This window comes from Setaria italica, chromosome III, assembly GCF_000263155.2.
Source record: "Setaria italica strain Yugu1 chromosome III, Setaria_italica_v2.0, whole genome shotgun sequence".
In the NCBI taxonomy this organism is placed as follows: Eukaryota; Viridiplantae; Streptophyta; class Magnoliopsida; order Poales; family Poaceae; genus Setaria; species Setaria italica.
The window spans coordinates 3,019,615-3,037,089 of NC_028452.1; the positions used below are offsets into that span (position 1 = coordinate 3,019,615).

Sequence of the window (17,475 nt, forward strand, 5' to 3'; positions counted from 1 at the left end):
ACCTCAGGCGGAGGGCTCTTGCGAAATTCTCAAGATCTGGATGCCCCATCCCCCGTGTTGTTTCAGTAGGCAGGTTTTCGTCCAGTTGACTTTACATTTACCCCTGGTTAGTTGTTTGTCTCCTGCCCAGAGGAATTTTTTACGGATCTTATCTAACTCTTGGAGCACCTCATTACTTGCCTTTAGAGCCGTAAGGAAGTACACCGGTTGCAATGAAAGAACTGACTTCGTGAGGGTTATCATGCCTGCCCTGTGTTAGATTTCATCCGATCCATGCTGACAGTTTACCTGCCGCTTTATCTACGAGCAGTTGGAACTCAATCTTTTTGAGGCGCCTTGTTGATAAGGGAAGACCTAGGTAACGCATCGGGAAAGTTGATCTTGTCACCACTAGTTCATTGAGAAGGTGGTCAAGATCGATGTTTCGGCAGCTTATGGGTGCGATGTGAGTCTTGTGCAGGTTCGTGCGTAGGCCCGTGGCTTCTCCGAATTGTTGCAGGATGCTCGCCATACTGTAGATGTCTTTGCGTGTGGGCTTAATAAAAATGGCAGCATCGTCGGCGTACAGGGATGTAGTAAATCTTGCCGCTCTTCCTCCTAGCTTGGTGAGTAGGCCCTTATGAGTCGCTTGAGTAATAATATGATGTAGTGGGTCGATGGCCAGAACGAAGAGGAGGGGTGAAAGCGGGTCACCCTGTCTGAGGCCTCTGCCATGCTGGATCAGTGGCAAGGGTGTGCCATTGAGTAACACTTTTGAAGATGAGGTAGCAAGGAGGGCCGTAATCCACTGGTTCCAGCGAGTAGGGAAGCCCCTATGCCGCAGCAAGTCGATGAGGTAGTCCCATCATACTGAGTCGAAAGCTTTAGAAATGTCTAGCTTCATCAGTAGAGTCGGAGTCGCATTTCGGTGAAAACGGCGGGTGATATTTCTAACGTATAAGAAGTTATCGTGAATGCTTCTGCTCTTAATGAATGCGCTTTGGCAGGGTGAGATGATCTGTTGGCGGTGAGAGGGCGGCTCCTAAATCCAGATAGCTTGATTGATCCTCTTCATGTACCATGCATGCAGACTTCAATCTCAACACTAACCTCCATCGTTCCATGATCTGAAACGTCCGACGTGCATGCGAGCGCATCTATCTAGGACCTAGCTACTGCCCTGTAGTATTATTATATATAATCCTTGCTCCTGATCCCAGAGATATGATCAAGCAATTATATTTACTATGTCATCCAAAGTTCAGACCGGCAACATCAAAGAAGATCATGACATGGAGGGGAGTCCAAACGGTGACACGGCTGCAGCATCAAGTTTAAGATGCCGAGCTGAATGCAGCGCTGCCATTGTAATGTCTATGCACATGACGTCAGCAAAATCTGAAACCACCGAACAGCAGGGGAGGAGAGTGAGACACAGCAGCACAAGTGCCTAGATGACTCGTCGTTTCTCACTGCAGAAGCTGATAGAAGTCGAGACTGTCATCGACGCCGAGAAGCATGCTGCCATTGGAGGCCACGAAGAGGATCCTGCTGGCGATGGTGTTGTTCAAGGAGTTGCAGAAACAACTGCGGCAGGAGTGGAGAAGTCGTCTGAGCCAGTGGTAGGAGGGAGGGTGATCAGCATGATGCGCCGGTACGTGAGAGTCCAGTCCATCAAGACGAGCAAGTGTAAATTGAGGAGGCGAAGAAGGAGCCAAGAGCAAAAGTGACCTTTTGCATTAATCTCATGCTAGCATGGAGTGCTACATCTGAATAAGGACTAATCTCATGCTAGCATGGAGTGCTACATCTGAATAAGGATGTTTGATAAAAAACGAAATTTGCGGGACTAAATTGATCAATTTAAAAAATAAAAGATGAACTTAATTCTCAAGTCAAAGTTGAGGGACCAAAATAACTATTTTACCAACGACCCACGATGAGCTTACTTAATTATTATATGCATATCTGCATTCTACCCGGTCCAATCCGATCCTATCCTGGTCGACCCCGAAGAGGTCCAATCTTTGGTTGACAGCTTGGACAGTTGACCCGGTCAGAGATGCCTTTTGTCTGAGAGGCAGAAACCAAGAACAGAACGTTCCACTGGCAGTCTGGCACTCTCGATGCTTACCATTACCGTAGTACAAACAACTTGACACGCCAGCACCAGGTCCTTCAACTTGATTGCATACTAGCAGTCCGCATTAGTGCTATAACCGAGAAGAACAGTGCAAGCATGGAGAGAGAGATTAGCATATGCTTAGCAGGTGATGGTTTTTGATCACGAGTCAGTTAGTCACAAAGAAGTCTACGCAGCAGGAGCAGCCGTGGGCCTCAGGCAGCAAAGTCAAAACGATCAGTTGGAGTAGGGCTGCTGCCACACGGACACGGTCTTCTCCTCTGCAGTAGACAGCAGCAGTAGTAGTACCAGGCGGCGTTTATTCTTGTGCGTCCCACGCAACACGCGTCTTTGTTGCCGGACACGTGCCGGGAAATCATGCGGACCTGCCGTACCGGGCATGCTGCCAGAACAGTGACTAGTCAAACCATAATCCGTGCGTGTATGATCTGGTCTGGGGTTCATCGTACACACCCACTTAATCCAGGAACATTCTTTACTTCAAAAAAAAAACCAGGAAGATTCTCTTGAGATGGCGCGATCGAGTGAATTGTTCAATGAGCATCACGTTGCGCTTGAACAGTAAGTTTAATCATCGGTTCTATGAGGATTATCAGTGGTGCCAATTTTCAGAAAAATCTACGTGTCGGAATGCCGGGTCCATCTTATATTTCTCACCCGATCCATGTACTGAGCCTGGCAGGCTGCGGCATCGTACAGCATCATCCGGACCGTGTGGCCGTCAGTCCGTAACCCCACGGAGGATCATCGATGTCAACCTGCCCACGGCCCCGAGCGACAAGTACCGTAGAGAAAAACAGGCACGGGCACCAAACTCTGAAGCGCGCGCGAGAGATGATTCGATTCGCCGGCTGCACGGCACGCCGGTTTTGCCGGCCTGACGCCCTCGCTGGCCGCACGGGATTTATAAAATCTGGCTCTGACAGCGCCACCACTGCGCGGGGGGTGTGGTCGGTAGCACGGGCCATCAGACGTCGTTCATAAGCTTTTTTTTTTTAACCAATCGCACGAGAGTGTGTGTTTTATTAATATAGCAGAAAAATATAAGACTACAACTCTAAGAGACTATAGGCAGGAAAAAAAATCTAAAAAGATTCGTCCGATTGGATTGTGAGTTAACATGGATAACCACTCAACTCAAACCGTCACACCCGATCGGCTGGATTGGTACGTCACACGGCCTCACCACTCCACTCGTCACGGCAGCAGAGCCGAAGTCTTTCCACGGCACCCACCAACATCCCACTCATGTAGTCGTCAAAACCTTCAGGCATGACCCTATGTCGATAGGGAGGCGATACAAACAGACTGCACCGCACCGAGACGACCACTGCCATGCGGGATCCTTCGCTGTAGTGCCGCTGCAACACTACACCCCACCTGACAGGGTGCTACCACCGAATCCGGACCTCTCGCAGGCTGCCTCGCAGTCGCCACCACGATAACAGAACGCGCGGGGGCCTAGCCACATCCGCCGTTGGACTCCACCTCGCTCTTGTCGCCTCGAAGAGACACCACGCGTGGGGGCCTCGCCACACTCGTCACAGTACTCCACGTTACGAATCCGTTTCTTTTGTTGCCGTCAGAGTGGTGAGCAATGTTGCCCCACCCCACAAGATCTCCATCGATCAGCCAAGCCACCGCTGCAGGCCGACTTCGCCTCGTTCCTTCACCTGTGCAAAAAGCCTCCGCCGCCATGTGAGCAAGCCAGAGAAGTCGCTTGCGCCGTCTTCCAATGATGTACCACACCGGATACCCCAGCCAAGCTGAGCAACCCGCTGCGGTCTGCTGCAAACCTAGTTGTCCCACGATGTCGTTGCCGCAAGATCCATCCTCCGACGCTGTCCCACGCCGCATTGACCGTTGCCAAGCAACGCCAGCCGCCACGGTCCGCTACATGCATGCAAAGCTGACAACTATGCGATAGCCCCTGACCACCACCATAACTGCGATCGCCTCCACATGGCCTAGGCAACACCCGTCCAGCTTGCCCGCGGCGGAATTGCCGCTAGCAGCTGCAGCCGCCCATGACTAATGGACCAACAGTGCCACAAACCGCAATTGGTCTCTAGAGACAATGCCTCCAAGGAGGTCACGGCGCTAATGGTGCCGCCATCGCTCGTCCAGGATTTGGACATGGTTTTCACCCTGAGGCCCCTTGCAGTAGGGTTGTAGCTCAAACATGACACCCCCTAACAAGGAAAACAACACCCTAGGACGCCGCCGTCATCTCCACCAGCAAGAACGCCGGCGAAGGCTTTCGCTTAGAGCATCCCAACCCCTTGCTGCACGCTCATGGCTCGGCACTCCCGGACCATAGTCACAGTAGCCCATCCGGGGCGGCGTCACCGCCGCGCCTCCACGCACCACGCTGCTGAACCTCCACCTCTGCTGCGCGCGCCGCCTCGATGCGCCTCCACTCGACCTTCACTCCTCGCATGCGGCCACCGTCACGCCGTCGTGTGGCCTCACCTCACCACCGCCGCACCCCTGGGCTCAGCAATTCAACCACTGCAGGCGTGGTCCTCGCCTACCGTCCTCTGTCAGCGGCCGTTCCCCTTCACGCATGTCGTCGCGCCGCCGCCCCGTGGCCACCTCTCTCCTCGGCTCCACTGCCACGCCTCCAGCCCTCCTCCTGGCGCAACCGCCCGTGACCACCACCTCCGCGGCCTCCCAGATTCTCCATGGGATCTGCATCCTCCTTCCCATGCGTGACGCGCTGCTGGGCCGGGCATCCACCTTTTCATCTCCACGTCCGAGTCGTAGCACTCCATCAGCCGCTGCTGCTCCTGCACGGAGTCGCTGCAGCATCAGCAGCCCTCCTCGTGCCGCTACCGCACATGGCCCCCGCCTCCGCGGCCTCCCAGATCTGCTGCGGGCGAGCCGTTGTGGTCGCTGCTCCTCCTTCCCGCGCGCCGTGCGCTACTGGCCGGCCACCGCTTCCTTACCTCCGCGCCATAGTCCAAACTCCACGAGCCGCGCCGCTCACCCAAGACCGCCGTTGACTCACTGTCCCATCTTCCGCGTGGATTCGTCGTCGCCGGATCCAGCCTCCAGGGCGCCGGATCAGCCTCCCTCCTCCCTCGAGCTGCCGCTGTCGCCATGGCCGGCGGATCCAGCATGGCCGCCCGTTCCCTCACCCGGGACAGGTGCCCGTGGCCAAAACCGGGCAGGAAGATCCCGCCTCCGCCGTTCCAGGTTCGGCACGGGCTTTCGGCGGACCCCGCCGGCGGCGGCTAGGGGAGGGAGGGAGAGGAAGGGTGTGGCGGAGGTGGGGGTGGGCGGTCGCCGCCCAAGTCGGAGCGTTCATATGCTTTTTCGATCAAAGGAAAAAAAGGAAAAGACAAAAAAAAGACAATGCAACCCATGAAAACAGAAGGATAATTAGATAAAGGTCGGAGTATCTTTTCGGCAAATGATTCCTTGTTTGTAGTTGAACATGTCAGAGGCTCAGAGCGCGTGCAACTCGCGTTCTACCCCTTATGACCTTCTAAAATTCATGTCACATCGAATATTCGGATGTTAATTAGAAGGATTAAATATGAGCTAATTATAAAACTAATTACATAAATGGAGGCTAATTCACGAGATGAATCTATTAAGTCTAATTAATCCATCATTAGCACATGTTTACTGTAGCATCACATCGTCAAATCATGGACTAATTAGGTTTAATAGATTCGTCTCGCAAATTAGTCTCCATATGTGCAATTGGTTTTGTAATTAGTCTATATTTAGGGCCTGTTTGGATGACATGTCCTAAACTTTAGGACATGTCACATCGAATGTTCGGACGCTAATTAGGAGGACTAAACATGAGCTAATTATAAAACTAACTGCAGAACCCCTATACTATTTCGCGAGATGAATCTATTAAGCCTAATTAATCCATCATTAGCAAATGGTTACTGCAGCACCACATTGTCAAATCATGGACTAATTAGGCTTAATAAATTCGTCTCGCGAATTAGACTCCATCTGTGCAATTAGTTTTATAATTAAATTATATTTAATGCTTCTAATTAGTATCTAAACATATGATGTGACATGTCCTAAAGTTTAGGTGATGTCATCCAAACATATCCTTAATACTCTTAATTAGTATCTAAACATTCGATGTAACAGGAATTTTAGAAGTCACTCAACAAACAAACACCCCTTCCTGCGTGTTTCCGTAAGAGCTGACATATTTTACTCCAGAACAGTAGAGATAAAATTTTTAAATAAGAACAGTAGAGTTAGATAGTCCGTATTTACTTGTTCGGTTGCAGAACACAAGATGACGGTCGTATTCGTATACGAAATACCGTAGGTAGAGGTAGATGTCGACCGATCCCGCCAGGAACGGTAGTAAAAGGCATTGACGCAGGAGCAGCAGAGCAGAGCCGCAGTGGCAGCGCACGCTCCCCGTCCCTTCCGTGGCGCGTACCCGCGTTCGATTCCGCGCCACCGCGGCAGGGCCGCCGCCCGCCAGCCAGCCAGAACGGAAAAAAGAGCACACGGAAGGAGACGAAACCCGCGAGCTCGGAAGGAAAAACCCACGCGGAGACGGAGACGGAGACGCGGTCCCGGTCCCGCCCCACCGCGGCCTCCCGCGCCCAACACACCACCCCTTCACCTTTTCTTTCCGCGCGCTTCAATTTACTCCGCCGCGGCCGCGCCTCGCTCCTCCTCCGTTCTGCCCAGTCCCACCGCGCCACGCGCCCCCGTCGAGCTCCTCGCAGATGACGGCCGCCGCCGCCTCCCCCTCCCCCATCCAATGACCCCGCTGCCCGCCCTCCTGCTCCTCGTCCTCATTGCGGCAGCGCCCGCCCCGGCCCCCGCCTCCGCGTCCACGCTCGCCGTCTCGGGCGGCGCCTCGCCCGTCGTCTGCGGCGTCGCCAAGGAGAACCGCACCCTCTACTGCGCGCCCGTCTCCGCAGGCTCTTCCAACGCCTCCGCCGTCGCGCTGCCGCTCACCTTCGCCGAGGTCTCCGCGGGGCGGGGCTTCGTCTGCGGGCTCCAAGCGGGCGGGGCGGCGCTCTTCTGCTGGCCGCCGGCGGCCGCGCCGCAGTGGCAGCAGCTCAAGCGCATCTACAACAACGGCGCCGGCGCGCTCCAGGACCTCGCGGTCGGCGCGGACCAGGTCGCGGCCTACGACGAGGCCGCGGGGAGGGTCCTATGGTGGCGCGGCGGGGGGCGGTTCCCCGAGCGGGCCGATGGAGATTTTCGGTCCCTGGTGTCCGGCGACGGGTTCTCCTGCTCAGTGGAGGCCAACGCCTCCGCGGCCGTCCGGTGCTGGGGCCCGCGCGGTAGCGCCGTGCAGGCGGACTTCGCCAACGCCACCTCCGTCCGATACCTCGCCGCGGGGGGCACCCGCGCCTGCGCCGTCCTGGCGTCCGGCGCCGCGCTCTGCTCGGGATCCGACTCCACCTCTGGCTCGGCCAACGCCTCTGCCGTGCTGCCGCGGGACCTCTCCCCTTACGGGCTGGCCGTCGGCGACTCCCACGCGTGCGCGCTCCGCCGAACCAACCACACCGCCGTGTGCTGGAGCCTCGGGGGGCCGACCACCACCGTGTACTATCCGGCCGTGGGGACTGCGTTCCAGTTCCTCGTCGCCGACGGCAACATCACCTGCGGCGTCGCCAGCATCGACTTCAGCGTGATGTGCTGGTCGTTGGGCTCCGATGCCACCACCGTTTCGTTGCCGCGGATCCTCCCGGGCGTCTGCGTCCGCGACGAGAGCTCGTGCGGCGGATGCGGTTACCTGTGGCAGTCGCAGCAGTTCTGTGGGGGCTCCGGCGGGATCTGCCGCCTCTGCGACGGTTCGTCGGCGCCTCCGCCGCGGGGACCTGTTTCCCCTCCCCCCTCGTCGCCTCCGCCGCCGGGGTCATCCAGCAAGCGCGTGTCCAAAGCCTGGATCGCCTTCTGCGTGGTCGGCGCGGTGGGCAGCTTCGCGGGGCTCTGTTCCATCGTCTACTGCCTCGTCTTCGGCTTCTGCAGCAATAAGAGGGTGCACAACTCCGTGCAGCCCAACATCACCACCGCCGGCGCGGCCGCCGCCGCCGACAACAACAATAACAACAATAATGGCGGCGGCGCGGCGGGGAGCCCGTACGGTTCGCCGAACGGGTCGCGCGCGCGCGGCCTGTTCCGGCGGCAGCTGTCGCGCGTGATGACGCGGCAGCGGAGCGGGCCGTCGTCGTTCAAGGACCCCGCGGAGGAGTTCACGTTCGCGCAGCTGGAGGCGGCGACCAAGGGGTTCGCGGCGGAGGCCAAGATCGGGGAGGGCAGCTTCGGGACCGTGTACCGCGGCAAGCTCCCCGACGGGCGCGAGGTGGCCATCAAGCGCGGCGAGTCGGGGACCCGGGCCTGGCGGTTCCAGGAGAAGGAGAGCGCGTTCCGGTCGGAGCTGGCGTTCCTGTCGCGGCTCCACCACAAGCACCTCGTCGGCCTCGTTGGCTACTGCGAGGAGAACGAGGAGCGCCTGCTGGTGTACGAGTACATGAAGAACGGCGCGCTGTACGACAACCTCCACCCCAAGCCCGGGTCGGCGGCGCAGCAGTCGCCGGTGGCGTCGTCGTGGAAGCTGCGGATCAAGATCCTCCTGGACGCGTCCCGCGGCATCGAGTACCTGCACTCGTACGCCGTGCCGCCCATCATCCACCGCGACATCAAGTCGTCCAACATCCTGCTGGACGGCAACTGGACGGCGCGCGTCTCGGACTTCGGGCTGTCGCTCATGGGGCCCCCGGAGTCGGAGGAGACGCAGTCGCAGTCGCAGCGGCACCTGACGGTGAAGGCCGCCGGCACGTTGGGGTACATGGACCCGGAGTACTACGGCCTCCACCACCTGACGGTGAAGAGCGACGTGTACGGGTTCGGCGTGGTGATGCTGGAGGCGCTCACGGGGCGGCGCGCCATCTTCAAGGAGGCCGAGGGCGGGAGCCCCGTCAGCGTGGTGGACCACGCCGTGCCCAGCATCGTCGCCGGCGAGCTGACCAAGGTGCTCGACCCGCGCGCCCCGGAGCCCGCGGAGCACGAGGCCGAGGCCGTGGAGCTGGTGGCCTACACCGCGGTGCACTGCGTCCGGCTGGAGGGCAAGGACCGGCCGGCCATGGCGGACATTGTTGCCAACCTCGAGACGGCGTTCGCGCTCTGCGAGGGCAGCGCCGGCGATCGTGGTGGTGGCGGGTTCGGGAACAGCTCCTCCAGCGCCAGCATGTCCGTCACGTCCATGGACCGGTCGGGGGCGTTGGTCTGATCGAATTCAAAATTTTCTCCATTGCTAAGAGCTTTTCGATTCAAAGCTGTGATTAGCCCGGGAAGGAAGGATGGAAGGAAGCAGGCCGTTCCTTCAAATTCGTTGCTTAGTTGATTTTTTTCCCCTTGTTCTTTGGCTAGGGTGTGTGGTTCGATCACACACACATTTTGTTGTTAATGTACATGATATTCTTCCATTGCTCTGATTCACTCGTCCTCTCAAGACGAAACACGAGGATTTTTGTTCTCATCAACCCTACTATTAGCAAACATCTTCTTCTTCTTTTTTGTTGAAGGAAGGCAGGAGCAAACATCTTCTCAGAAGGATTGATTTGTGGCATGATCGATTGATCGTGCTGGTCTCAGCACGGTTTGATTGGCACGGCAATGGGGAATTCCAGAGCGTTGAATGGTTGATCTTCACGCAGGGCCGGAAAGGCCATGCGCAGTGGCTAGGTCAGACCCGCGGCGATTCAAATCCATGCCGTGACCAGTGACTAGTAGCTGCGACAACTGCAGCCGGGTCAACAGGGAGGCCGACAGGGGAGGGAGCGGTTGGTGGTTAACGGTGACGGTGCCGGCCATGGTGGAAATCGGAATGGGACCAACGGCCGTCCCGGCCCAGGCGATAAGGGCAGCTGGCGTTTGCTTTTGGCAGGTATTCCCCGGCCGACGAACGAGGTCGCCGTCGTCGTCTTCCACGGTTCCACCTCCGTTCACATCGATTCTGGCGGGAAGCGCATCGCGCAAATGCTCGTGGCAACAAGGCAACAACCCCGGCATATGTGCGTGTCCAATTATTTAGCAGCGTTAGGTTCCGATCGATCGCGTGCAGCGCCAGCGTCTCACCCTAGTACACTACGCTCGTAGGCTCTCCTCCTAGAATGGAGAGGATGACGAGAGGCGCCCGAACGAGGAGAGGATCTGTCAAGACATGGAAGAGCAGAGAAGAGAAGGCCACACGTAAGGTCTTGGTTGGTGAAACAAACCCTTCATCTTGCCGCCTGAATGCTGCCGACAACGCTCACCTGATCATGCCGCCATGGTGGTAACTCTAGCCGCACGCGCGGACAAACAAGCCCGTCAGGCCGTCACTGTTACGTAGGCAATGGAGCAGGCGAGCCATTATCGTTTGTTGGAAAGAATGCGATAAGGGAGCCGGATAATAAGGAACTGTAACTAGGAGGGATATCATTAGGTTTGATTTTGAGCGACCTCTTTAGCTCAGGCATGTGCTTCGGTGCCTTGCACTATGAGCAGGCCCTACCAGGCGCTGTTCTCAAAAGCAAAGGGTGAACAGGAGGAGAAAGCGAACCTCAGGACCCGATCGCCGCACTTTCCATTTCGCTCACTAAACAAACAAGAAATGAGTGACTAGCTGCTAATAATCCCTTCCTTTCTTCTCTCTCAATCATCAGTCAAAAAGACAAAGAATCAAACAGTGACACTGAGCAGCTGAATATATGTAGCATGGAGCTTTTGCATTTTTTGAACGGAAAGGCATCATTCGTGCAGGAGATGGAGATCTTCATTTCATTCCGAGCAGAGCAGATAGCTGTAGTATGGTGGCACTGATCCTGCATTGGTTTCTCCATCGCCATCCCTTCCCTGTCGATCACTTTCCTTCCCGCAACCAACCACTCTAGATTCTCGAGGCGCGTGTGGGAACGCGAGACCTTTTCTGTTCCTGCTTGAACCATCGCTACCACTAGCTACTACTAAAATAGTATAAAGATAAACCCTGATCCTCCCCCATTACTTTTGTTGAACAAGGTAAGGTCCCGTTTGCATACTCCTGCTAAAGTTTAGTACATATCACGTCGAATATTTGATGCTAATTAGAAGTATTAAACATAAACTAATTACAAAATTAATTGCACAGATGGAGTCTAATTCGCGAGACGAATCTATTAAGCCTAATTAGTCCATAATTTGTTAATGTGGTGCTACAGTAACCATTAGCCATTTGCTAATAATGGATTAATTAGGCTTAATAGATTCGTCTCGCGAATTAGCACAGGGTTCTACAATTAGTTTTATAATTAGCTCATGTTTAGTACTCCTAATTAGCATTAAATATCCGATATGATACTGCTAGAGTTTAGCAACTCGTATCAAACGCCCCCGGAAGCGTCGAGCGAATGAGCAAAGGGACAGCTAGGAACGGACAAGGCTTGGGGGTGTGCGTGTCGCGCGCTGTCGTCTTGGCTGCTGCCGCCGCCGCCGACTTGGGACGGCGGCGAAAAGCGATCTCTCGGCTGGCCGCATGTGATTGTCGCGTCGGTAGCGGCCCACCTCATCCGCTCCATTGTTGCGAGACCCAGCTCTCTTCTGCAGTTCTGTTGCTGCTGCAGACTGTTGGGGAACATGGCTGTAATCCCCCCACTCCCAGCTGCGTTCCTTCTACCGTCTACATTTCTCCTCTGGTTGTAAATTTGTCGGATGCTTCTGCACGAATCTCGACTGATATTTGTCACTTCAGATGTTTCTGCCGGATTCGATTTATTTTCTCTATATATACCGGGCCAAGATTGTTTTGAAAAAGGACTGTATTTCGTTCAAAGGGCCCACGCGACGGGGGTGGCCGTTTTGGGCTCGGATTCTAGTTCCCGGAAAACTCTCCCCGCCCGCTCGGACTGACATATGGGCCGGGGATGCGCGAGGCCCAAAACAGTACGTTTTTTTTATAAGAAGGACTTTTGGCACTGCGTCTGTTTTTCCACTGCAGCGAGCGCCATCATCGTGGATATGTCTCTAGTCCACAGTTTGGAAACTATATAATTTCAACTTGTGATATTTGTCCATGTTTATTATTATAAAATCAATATTTATTAAAATACCATACAACATATGAAAGATTATTTACTTGCTTAATGTTAACACTTTATCTTAAAAATTCGCTACTTATCATTAATTTAAATACAAGAATTTAAGTCTTATAGTTCTTTTTCTTTTTTTGTTAATTTTTTACTCGCAATCATTGTAGTCTAAACTACCTGTGTTTGATTTAGGTGAATGTAACGTAATTTAATTACATCGCGGATATGTTCGTTTCAGTACTCTTGTAATCGGGTTACACCGTTAATGGCTACGAGGCATTACAAAGTTGATACCATTCCAAACCTGACGTAATCGGATGCATCATCTCCTCCCTGCTCCGTATGGAGCTGCGTCTCCAGCAACAAGAAAAATTTCATATTGGTATTAGATGGATGTTTTTTCTAATTTGGATTTTTTCCAGTGGTTGGTTTTTCTTCTTACAATGTTACCGTTATGGAATTTAACCAAACAATGTAAGTTGATGCCAACACGACAGTAGATACGCCGTGTCCTATCATGTTTCCATTTACGTTATCAAAAAGCACGTGAATTCCTTTACATAACACTTTTGTTAAAATCATCATTTTTATGGAGTAGGAACAGGAATAGAAGATCATTGAAATTAGAGAGATAAAATCGAACAAAAACCATCAAAGGGTAAAGCAAGCAAACTAACCTGCCAACCACCTACCAATCCAAAAAAGATAAAAAAAACCCTTGTGAGATAAGCTCAGGAGCAGAACGCCCGCCGGTTCGCCGGCGACAGCAGCAGCCGCCGCCGATGGGGGTGGACTACTACAAGGTGCTCGGCGTCGGCCGCGGCGCCACCGACGACGAGCTCAAGAAGGCCTATCGCAGGCTCGCCATGAAGTACCACCCGGACAAGAACCCCTCGCCGCAGGCCGACTCCCTCTTCAAGCAGGTCTCCGAGGCCTACGACGTCCGTACCAATCCCACGCCCTCGCCCTCGTCCTCCATTGCCGCCGCCGAGGGGAACACATCTGCTTATTCTTGTCCCCAACCTCGCAGGTGCTCAGCGACCCGCAGAAGCGCGCCATCTACGACCAGTACGGCGAGGACGGCCTCAAGGCCGGCGCGCCCCCGCCCTCCGCCTCCACGCACGGCGCCGGCGCCCACGGGTTCCGCTTCAACCCAAGGAGCGCCGAGGAGATCTTCTCCGAGATATTCGGCGGCGCGTTCCCCGGGGCAGGTCCCCGAACCCCCGGCGGAAGCGTTCCCCACGGGTTCCCGGGGTTCGGCAGCGCCGCTGGACCAGGGGAGACGTCTAGCGCGGGGTTGCAGAGGAAGGCGCCGCCGATCGAGCGGCAGCTGGCTTGCAGTCTAGAGGACCTGTACAAGGGCGCCACTAAGAAGATGAAGATCTCCAGGGATGTACTTGACGCCGCCGGGTGAGACCGCTGATTCCTTGTCCAATTTGTTTCCTGAAGATTACAGATTGACCACATGTTTTAGCATTCTGTTCCTCTGTAAAGATTGATTGAGCAAGGATGAGGGTTATAGTAGGGATCAGTAGAGACTTAGTGCTAGGTCGTGCCTTCTATTAAATCTTCTGATTTTCGCTTGCACACTGGAGATGCTTATTTTGACTAGAGCTTGCATAATACAATTTAAAGGCACGAGTGCGGTATGAGGAAAGGTTGAGAGGAGAGAAACTTGAATACTTGATTGGGGTGGTATACTGGTATACATGTGACTTGTCTGATGTCTCTTTTTGCTTAGCGAGTATAATACACCTAAGGCACCCATTTATACACACTAGGAATCTATTAAGGCACCTAAGGCCTCACAGAGTGCGGACACATGCTTTGTAACTGAATGCAAAGGGGGGTATACTCTAAGATTGGTGGACTTCTGCACCAAGGCTGATGGGCTGATAGCATACCCGCACTCATAGGCATGGCTGCATAGGCTTTGTTCCCCTGATGTCTCTATTAAGGCTACAAGTTACATTAATCAAATCTTAGTTGTTTACTTGTTTCAGTCCATGGAGTTTCTGTTTTTGTTGTCCCCCGATACTTCCTCATACTTTTGGACGATATACACCATGTATACTGACCTTGTCCTACTCACTTAAACCATAGTTCTGCTGTGTGCTGCCTACGTGTCAAGTCAGATATATGTTGTAAGCTTTAATCTTGACCATCGTTTATTATTTATTCGGAGTTACAATATGCTTCGTATATGACATAGGGTTGCTGTATATGTATTGCACAGTGCACCTTTTGTTTCACGTGGTGGAGATATTCTATCTATGTCCTGCTCAACATGTCAATCCTGTCTTCTTGCGCTTTGATTTGCTTGATTTAATACTTGGTCTTTCCGGTTTTCTTATTTTATCCTCATGTGTATGCATTTTGGAATATTGTCAAAACCTTGTACTATATAAACAATTCAGTGAATAGCATGATTGCATTTAGTGATGCTTGAGTGTTCTTTGATGTGTTTTTTCCTGTTATCTGCTGTTCCCATTACCTTGTATATTTTCACCAACCAAAAAAATCGCCACCACGTTGTGACCTAGACACTTACAAAAGCCATCTGTCTAGTCTTCTTGCTATTTTCAGAATGGTACAAAAGGATAGCTAGTAGGATCTCTTGACAACATCATACCCATATATTTGACCATCTAACTCGTGAGACTGTTTAATGATAGGAAGTTTCTATGTTTGTAGCTCATGCTTACAGCTGCAGTTAAAGATTTAACTCAAAATCGAATTTCAAGAGTGGTTCAGTGTTTTCTTGTGATATTGGTGTATCGTGGTTATTAATTCCTAGGTGTCTGTGTAAAATGTTCAGTGCTAAGGTGCCTCCAGAAGTAGTGTATTTGGATTTTGGACTTCAACACTTGTATACTGATGGGAGCACTTGAACTATGAATCTGCGATATGCTACTCTTTTGGAATGAAGCAACTAAGTTCGTGAAATAAACTAATTGTACAAACTTGATGGGCCTTGGATCTGATGTAAGACAACTATGACACAAGGTGGCCACTGGACATCTGTAATTGATTGAGGCTGAATATTTGATAATCTATAATATTGATACACGGGTTGTTTCCAGTGAGTTCTAGAGCAGCACAGAATGGTTTTTATCATGATGGGGGCATAGCCACTATTTGAAGTAGGTCCATAACAAAAAAGGATGGATTGTGATTAATTGTCTTCTAAACAAATTGCAAAATGATTGTAATGATGTAGTTCTTTGGCAAACACAAAGCTTAAGACATTATGATGTTGGTGCAGTCTGTTTGTTTGACCCTGTTAAGAAACATAAGATATGAGGTATATGTTTATTTATGTGATTGTTGATTATTGCAATTGTATTGGTCAGTGGTTTAACAATTATGAACTTGTTCCAGTGTACTGGATGGATAAGACTATGCGCTAATTTATTATGTCGAGTAACTAGATTTGATAGGGTATATTGAAACTTCAAATGATTTGTCTTCTGCAAAGCTTTTAGGATTTAGCTGTCATCAGGAATAGGCAAGCTCCATCATTTCAGTTTCTTGTTTTGAGAATATATTTTATGTTTTTGTGAAGGAAACCAACAAATGTTGAGGAGATCCTGACGATAGATATCAAGCCTGGATGGAAGAAGGGCACAAAAATCACCTTTCCTGAGAAAGGCAACGAGATGCGCAATGTTGTACCATCAGATCTAGTATTCATAATAGAAGAACGGGCACACCCTAAGTTCAAGAGAGATGGTAACGATCTTATTTACACACATAAGATCTCTCTTGTGGAGGCATTAACGGGCTGCACAGTCCAATTGACAACTCTGGATGGACGAAACCTGACTATTCCCGTGAAATCCGTTGTCAGTCCTACCTATGAAGAAGTTGTGCAAGGCGAAGGCATGCCGATCACAAGGGAGCCGTCTAAGAAGGGGAACTTGCGGATCAAGTTTCAGATCAAGTTCCCGACTAATCTAACGGCTGACCAAAAGTCAGGGATCCAGCAGCTTCTGTCTTAGCCTATTTGTACATTGCGAGTATCTGTTTATTCGTTTGTGGAGCAGTTGTAGTGACATTAGAGGACTGTACTATCACCTTTTTTGTGCTAGTGTTGCGTATTCTTTCGTAGCTATTGCAAGATTATGCCAAGTGCTAACCTGCCGCTGGAGCTGAATCCATTTGTCTCATCTTCAGATTCAGTTGTGTGATTGTGTCATTGCAGTTGCTTCATCTCTCAGATTATCTGACGCTTCATGGTTTCTCCCTGTTCATGTTCGGTGGTTGGAGACGTTATTCAAATTATCAGCTGCTATGCACTTTGTCACGTCAGGGGCTCAGGGCACTGGTTCAGTAATCATCTCTGATGCCTGAGTTTCCTTGAGTTTTATTGTTTATTGATATATTAAATCTAAACAAGTTTAAGTACAAAGAGGCAAAAAACACACAGAAGGAAAAAAGTAAAGTGAAATAACTGGAACTAATCTTACCCAGTTGCTCATGTCTGTGGAATAACTGTGTTTTGCGGTTTTGCCCTATGTATGCACATGGCATTTTCATAGCTGAATTGTCCATGTACACACATGGCATTTTCATAGCTGAATTGTTAGCCTCCACTCCGGCCAAATGCTGGAGCAATATGATTGAAATCTGATCATCTAATCGCCAAATGCTCCAGGCCATTAGGTTGATCGCTTCCATGTTAAAGAACTGCTGCAACACTCGAAAATGATCTCCCATGGGGAATTTGACTTCCCAACAGGCAACAGCTGCCAGCTCTCTGTTAGAACTTGATCGCAGAGGACGCAGTTATAAGTTGGTAGACAAGCTGCATGACCTGCTAGGACTTTATAATCTTTGACAATCAGTAGATTGGGTTACCCCAGAGGTATGTCCATACTTGCTCCTCTGTGGGATTGTACATTGTCCAGGATTGTGGCCATCTGATTGTACTGACTGCAAATCTGTTGCATCAGCAGCATATGCTAATGTTCAGCAATAGAGCAGATTAGCTGAAGGACCTGCCTGCCCATATGTTCCAAGGTAATATGCTTTCGGAAAGATCCCGGCCGTCGCATCGGCGATCGTTGTCGGTGGAGGATTGCAGGTTAAAGCGAGGATGGTGATCTTCCTGGATGAGGTTTCTCCGAGGGTAGGCCGTCGTCGTCGCAGGTTCAGAGCCTGACGCCAACGCGGAATTCGGCGGCATCCAATTGCCGGAATCCCCCGTGCTCGCTGAGAATACCGTCCAACACTCCGGTCTCCGCCGTCGTCGTCGCCGAGCCCAGGCCGTCTTTTCGGAGGCGCTGTCCC

General features: G+C 52.0%; 2 protein-coding genes across 2 annotated transcripts; both read left to right on the forward strand.

The window, feature by feature from the left end:
• The first annotated feature begins 6,601 nt into the window (after nt 1-6,601).
• LOC101783194 (putative serine/threonine-protein kinase-like protein CCR3) lies at nt 6,602-9,626 on the forward strand. The gene has a single exon (XM_004960313.3). The coding sequence runs from the start codon at nt 6,882-6,884 to the stop codon at nt 9,363-9,365; it is 2,484 nt and encodes an 827-aa protein (XP_004960370.1). The 5' UTR covers nt 6,602-6,881; the 3' UTR covers nt 9,366-9,626.
• A 3,227-nt stretch (nt 9,627-12,853) lies between these two features.
• On the forward strand, nt 12,854-16,400 carry LOC101783600 (dnaJ homolog subfamily B member 4). Its single transcript, XM_004960314.3, has 3 exons — nt 12,854-13,124; nt 13,214-13,593; nt 15,749-16,400. Exons 1-3 carry the CDS (start codon nt 12,966-12,968, stop codon nt 16,182-16,184), a joined length of 975 nt encoding a protein of 324 aa, XP_004960371.1. The 5' UTR covers nt 12,854-12,965; the 3' UTR covers nt 16,185-16,400.
• Nucleotides 16,401-17,475: the final 1,075 nt, after the last annotated feature.

Coding starts and splice junctions, on each gene's coding strand:
- LOC101783194 (XM_004960313.3), top strand. CDS start 6,882: ATGACCCCGCTGCCCGCCCTCCTGCTCCTCGTCCTCATTGCGGCAGCG.
- LOC101783600 (XM_004960314.3), top strand. CDS start 12,966: ATGGGGGTGGACTACTACAAGGTGCTCGGCGTCGGCCGCGGCGCCACC. Junction 13,125..13,213: donor AGGTCTCCGAGGCCTACGAC/GTCCGTACCAAT, acceptor CCAACCTCGCAG/GTGCTCAGCGACCCGCAGAA. Junction 13,594..15,748: donor GATGTACTTGACGCCGCCGG/GTGAGACCGCTG, acceptor GTTTTTGTGAAG/GAAACCAACAAATGTTGAGG.